General features: G+C 41.4%; 1 protein-coding gene across 1 annotated transcript; it reads left to right on the forward strand.

Moving 5' to 3' along the window:
- Positions 1-2,078: 2,078 nt before the first annotated feature.
- Positions 2,079-6,043, forward strand: LOC109164872 (cellulose synthase-like protein D4). The gene is made up of 6 exons (XM_019313419.1): positions 2,079-2,539; positions 2,672-3,070; positions 3,180-3,984; positions 4,097-4,504; positions 4,642-4,976; positions 5,068-6,043. The coding sequence occupies exons 1-6, from the start codon at positions 2,079-2,081 to the stop codon at positions 6,041-6,043; spliced, it is 3,384 nt and encodes a 1,127-aa protein (XP_019168964.1).
- Positions 6,044-6,481: the final 438 nt, after the last annotated feature.

Here is a 6,481-nt window from a genome sequence, read left to right on the forward strand (position 1 = left end):
ATTTGTCAAACAATCAAATTCAATTATTACACTTTTAATTTATTGTATCTCAAAAGTTTTTATCCGTTTGTTCTGTTGTTTTAGCAAAGAATTGTTAAGAAATTTGTAGGAAAATGAATTGAACCTAGTTCATGCATTGAAATGTTATCAATTTTTTTTTTATTTCTTACTCCTTGTTAGGGATGACAATGTGCCCCGTCCCCGTTTCTGTAGGGGATGGGGACGGAGACGGGAACGGGGAAAAATTTTGGGAATCGGGGACGGAGACGGGGAATTTTTGAAATTCCCCGGCGGGGATGGGGACGGGGACGGGGATACCCCTCCCCCCCGTCCCGTCCCCGAATAATTATTATAATTAAAATAAATAAATAAGTTATATATATATATATATATATATATATATATATATAAAATTAATATTTAAGTTTTTAGTTTTAAAAATTAAAATTTACACTAATTTAAGGCTTTTGATTAAAAGTTCATCGGGGATGGGGAATCTCCGTCCCCGCCAAATTTCCCGCGAGGACGGGGATGGGGACAGGGACGAGGATGGAGTTGGGGTTTCGGGGACAGAAACAGGGAGTATAGTCCCGCCCCGTTGCCATCCCTACTCCTTGTTCTGGCTGGTGCAAAATATGCCTACGAGCAAGCTCCCAAGAAGCAATCAAACCCATCATATATGCTCAGTCATCGGGTAGATGCTTCGATCTCCCGATATTTGATTCATATATAACATGAGATACTTTGAAGGAAATGGACTCCTTTGATCGTATGCTTAACAAAATGACATGTATCACATATCAGGTTCTTATTATAAAAGGTTACAATTCAAACCATTTAACAAGTGCTTAAAATTGTCAAGTACCTTATACTCAGATGACATGTATTGACCTCTTTATCGAGCCACAATGAAGGCGTTGTTGACTCTTTGTGCTTCTTTAAGTTGAGAAAGAGCCTCAGTGAAGGCGTTGTCTCTTTGTGCATCTTTAGGCGAGAAAGAGAAAGTATGTTTGATGCTAAAATGTAATAGAGTCATATCACCAAAAGTGACATTTTTTTTATTTGAAAAATAAAAATAACAAATGAGATCATTTTCATAAATATATATAAAGTGCACCGGCCACAGTGACTATGAGGTCCCTGTATTATATTGTTTTGTTCAATTGACTCCTTGTACCTTTATTTTGTTTAATTTAGTCTCGTACTATTTTAAAAAGTTGTACAATTAAGGATAATAATTAATAGTTAATAGTGTTAATATTACTGTTAACTTAGCTTATGTGGCGTTAAAAAGTTGTACAATTAAGGATAACTTATGTGGCGTTGAGATCATCACTACCACATCATGACATTTATATTCCAACTCATATATATATATTATTTTATAAATATTTAAAATTTATTATTTTTACCCTTGATCATTCTTTCAAATTTTCACATCTATGACCAGTTACCCATGCGGGTAAGTTAATTGTAATATTAACATCATTACCTACTGTCTTTAATTGCATCACTTTATTATAAAGTACATGGATTAAATTGAACAAAATAAAAATAGGATTATATATATTATGCATGCCCATTTGAAGGAAATATGCCCAACTGACTAATTTTATATTGGAGGATAGTACGTATATTTGTATTTTTAGTTAAAGATTATTAAAACACCTAGTGGATTTGGTGTTTGTTCAATCTCTCACTCTCTCTTAGATTTCCACCGCAGAAAAATGGTAGGTTTTAGTTACGTTTATCGGTATCCATTAGGTTCACAAGCTTTTTATTGGCTTCCCATACAAAGGGGAGAATTTGTTTGGATGTCGTGTAGCACCTAGTTACGTACGTTAGGGTAGCATCCTATCTCAAAAATTTCTTTGTCTTAGCTAGCGTCCAAGATTGAATCTGTACTGTTGAGTCGTCCGCGGCCTCGAATTTCATGCATGGATGTCTTCGATCATCAACAAGCTAAGCTAGCTAAGTGGATTTAAATTGTCAACAATATTATATTATATTAATAGGTAGCTAGCTAGGGCGGGTGAAGGTTGTATGTATGTATGTATAATTAGTTGAGATAGATCAGAATGTCCAACCAACCATCAAAGAAGGGGATGCGAGGCGGCGGCCCAGCTGGGAGTTCTTCTGGATCTCAAGGGAACCGCGGTTCAACCGGACAAACTGTAAAATTCGCCCGAAGAACGTCCAGCGGTCGATATGTTAGCCTCTCCAGAGAAGACCTAGATATGTCAGGAGAATTATCTGGTGATTACATGAACTACACCGTCCAAATTCCTCCCACTCCCGATAACCAGCCTATGGACACGTCTGTTGCCGCAAAAGCCGAAGAGCAATACGTCTCCAATTCACTCTTCACCGGCGGATTTAACAGCGTCACCCGTGCCCACCTCATGGACAAGGTGATTGAATCTGAAGTAACCCATCCTCAGATGGCAGGATGCAAGGGCTCTTCCTGTTCAATGCCAGCTTGTGATGGCAAAATCATGAAAGATGAAAGAGGAAATGATGTCACTCCGTGTGAATGCAGGCAAGTTCAATTCGTATATATGGTAGCTAGGCTCCCTGGCCTGCATACATACATAATGCATGCCATGCCATGCATACCAATTAATTAATTAAGCTGATCGATCGGCTGCATGCGCTGTAATTTTTTCTGCAGGTTTAAAATTTGCAGAGACTGCTACCTGGATGCCCAAAAAGATTCGGGTCTATGTCCTGGATGCAAGGAACTGTACAAAGTTGGGGAGTATGACGATGATGTACCAGACTTTTCAAGCGGAGCTCTGTCTTTACCAGCCCCAGACGGTTCCAAAGGGGATAGTCGGAATATGTCTATGATGAAAAGGAACCAAAATGGAGATTTCGATCACAATAAATGGCTGTTTGAGACACAGGGCACATACGGGTATGGTAACGCCTATTGGCCTCCAGACGATATGGATGGGTACGATGGTGATGCTGGAATGCAGAAAGGCATGTTGGATACATCGGCAGAAATACCTTGGAAACCACTAAGTCGGAAGTTACCAATACCAAATAGCATCATCAGCCCTTACAGGTATGTTTAATTTATGGAGTAATAATTTGTTCCGGCCGGCCTTAGCTTGGTGTCAATCTGCGAGTAATGCCCTAATATAATATAATATAATATGCATGCATGCATGCAGGTTGCTTATTGTGGTTCGCCTTGTTGTGCTTGGTTTCTTTTTGACATGGCGGATACAACATCCAAACGATGAAGCAATATGGCTGTGGCTAATGTCTGTTACATGTGAATTATGGTTCGCCTTCTCTTGGATCCTGGATCAAATTCCCAAGGTGAATCCTTGTAACCGCAGCACTGATCTAGTGGTATTGCGTGAAAAATTTGATATGCCATCGCCATCCAACCCTACTGGGCGGTCGGACCTCCCGGGACTTGACTTCTTCGTGTCCACGGCTGATCCTGAGAAAGAGCCACCGCTAACCACAGCCAATACTATCCTATCAATTCTAGCGGTTGATTATCCTGTTGAGAAACTGGCTTGTTATATTTCGGATGATGGTGGAGCACTTCTGACTTTTGAGGCAATGGCAGAGGCTTGCAGCTTCGCTGATCTGTGGGTGCCATTCTGCAAAAAGCACGATATTGAACCCAGGAATCCGGAAAGTTACTTCAGCTTGAAGGGTGACCCCACAAAAGGCAAGAAACGGACAGACTTTGTGAAGGATAGGCGGAAGGTTAAGAGGGAGTATGATGAATTTAAAGTGAGGATAAATAGTTTGCCAGATGCAATCAGGAGGAGATCGGATGCATTTAATGCCAGGGAAGAGATGAAGATGTTGAAACAAATGAGAGAGAGCGGCGCTGAAGCTCGGGATCCAGTCCAGGTCAAAAAGGCAACTTGGATGGCGGACGGTAGCCACTGGCCAGGAACATGGGCTGTTGGTAGTACTGACCACGGTAAGGGTGATCATGCAGGGATACTTCAGGTACATATATATATATATATACTAGCAAGGTGCTTATTAATTATTAGCTAGTTAAGTACAACGAACATGCATACCTGGCCTGCATTATATATATGAATTATATATTGTATAGGTAATGTTGAAGCCCCCCAGCAGCGATCCCCTAATGGGAGGATCGGATGATAGTAAACTTTTGGATTTCTCGGATGTAGACATACGTCTTCCTATGTTTGTGTACATGTCACGCGAGAAGCGGCGAGGATATGAACACAATAAGAAAGCTGGTGCAATGAATGCCCTGGTGCGATGTTCGGCCGTACTTTCTAACGGCCCCTTCATGCTCAACCTCGACTGCGATCACTACATATACAACTGCAAAGCTGTTCGTGAAGGAATGTGCTTCATGATGGATAGAGGAGGGGAAGACATATGTTATATTCAGTTTCCTCAAAGATTTGAAGGCATAGATCCCTCTGATCGTTATGCCAATCACAATACAGTGTTTTTTGATGGCAATATGCGTGCACTTGATGGCATCCAGGTATATCTACCAAATTATATTATATTTAAGCTCGCTCTCATCATCATCTGTTGATCATATTTTCTTCATGTCCTTAATTAGCCAATATATATGTTCGATCTTTAATTCCAAATTAATAAAATACATATATACTGCAGGGCCCTGTATACGTGGGTACAGGAACCATGTTTAGACGATTTGCACTGTATGGGTTTGATCCCCCACAAGCTGACATCAACCCCCAGAAAGGTGCGGATGCCCAACCTCTAAACACCACCGACTTTGACCCTGACCTAGATGTAAATCTCTTGCCCAAGCGTTTCGGGAACTCTACTATGTTGGCAGAATCCATTCCCGTAGCGGAATTCCACGGCCGCCCCATTGCGGATCACCCTGCTGTCAAGTATGGGCGACCTCCCGGTATCCTCAGAGTCCCCCGCGAACCACTTGATGCAGCCACTGTGGCAGAAGCTGTCTCTGTCATATCTTGTTGGTAATTATACTAATACTGTATATATATAGTAAGTAGGCACACCCTAGCTAATTAATTAAACTAACAATATATGCATGCATGCCTTTTGCAGGTACGAAGACAAAACCGAGTGGGGTGAACGAGTGGGTTGGATTTATGGTTCGGTGACAGAAGATGTGGTCACAGGATATCGCATGCATAACCGTGGATGGCGCTCTGTCTATTGCATCACCAAGAGAGATGCATTCCGTGGTTCAGCCCCCATCAATCTCACCGATCGCCTCCATCAGGTCCTCCGATGGGCCACCGGTTCTGTTGAAATCTTCTTTTCTAGAAACAATGCCTTCTTAGCCTCCCGTCGCCTCAAATTCCTCCAGCGCCTGGCTTACCTCAACGTTGGCATCTACCCCTTCACCTCCCTTTGCCTCGTCGTCTACTGCTTCCTCCCAGCCCTCTCCCTCATCTCCGGCCATTTCATTGTCAAAAACCTCAATATCGCCTTCCTCCTCTACCTATTAACCATAACCATCTGTCTCATCTCATTGGCCCTCTTGGAAGTCAGGTGGTCCGGCGTCGGCCTGGAAGAATGGTGGAGGAACGAACAGTTTTGGCTCATTTCAGGCACCAGCGCTCACCTTGCTGCTGTCATCCAGGGCCTCCTCAAAGTCGTCGCTGGGATCGAGATCTCCTTCACTCTCACCGCCAAGGCTGCAGGAGATGAGAACGAAGACATTTATGCCGAATTATACTTGGTGAAGTGGACCTCACTTATGATCCCTCCCATCGTAATTGCCATGATCAACATAATCGCAATAGTCATCGCATTCTCCAGGACAATTTACAGCGCCAATCCTCAATGGAGCAAGTTCATTGGAGGAGCTTTTTTCAGTTTCTGGGTGTTGGCACACCTCTATCCTTTTGCCAAGGGTTTAATGGGAAGGAGACGGAAGACGCCAACCATTGTTTTTGTCTGGTCGGGGCTTATTGCCATTACACTCTCACTGCTTTGGATAGCCATCAGTCCACCCAGAGGCGGTACAGCAACAGCAGAGCTCGGGGGTGGAGGAGGCGGTTTCCAATTCCCTTAAACCTACCCTCATCATCATATCAATCGCTAGCTACTATATATATATATATATATATATATATATATATATATATATATATATATATATATATATATATATATATATATATATATATATACACACACACACGTAGTCCCTATTTGAGCTCTTGTTATGGTTTCCTTTATTTGTTTGTTTTTTTATTTTTATTTAAAAAAAATAATATATTTATGTATATTAAACTAAAAGATTAGTTGCTGCACAAAAGAGCTACAAAAGAGCTAATTGATACAAAGAATCAGAAGAGCTTATTAAATGAAGGAAAGAGATTGAGAGGTTGGGGATTCCAAACTTTTTGGACTGCCCGAGGTTCTCTTTATCACAATATTATATTTCCTTTGGCTCATCTTATTGTATAAAATATTGTGCTAGCTTGTTACATGCTTATTTCATTACCTC

This window comes from Ipomoea nil, unplaced genomic scaffold (assembly GCF_001879475.1).
Source record: "Ipomoea nil cultivar Tokyo-kokei standard unplaced genomic scaffold, Asagao_1.1 scaffold3069, whole genome shotgun sequence".
Classification (NCBI taxonomy): domain Eukaryota; kingdom Viridiplantae; phylum Streptophyta; class Magnoliopsida; order Solanales; family Convolvulaceae; genus Ipomoea; species Ipomoea nil.

Coding starts and splice junctions, on each gene's coding strand:
- LOC109164872 (XM_019313419.1), top strand. CDS start 2,079: ATGTCCAACCAACCATCAAAGAAGGGGATGCGAGGCGGCGGCCCAGCT. Junction 4,505..4,641: donor GTGCACTTGATGGCATCCAG/GTATATCTACCA, acceptor TATATACTGCAG/GGCCCTGTATACGTGGGTAC. Junction 4,977..5,067: donor GTCTCTGTCATATCTTGTTG/GTAATTATACTA, acceptor TGCCTTTTGCAG/GTACGAAGACAAAACCGAGT.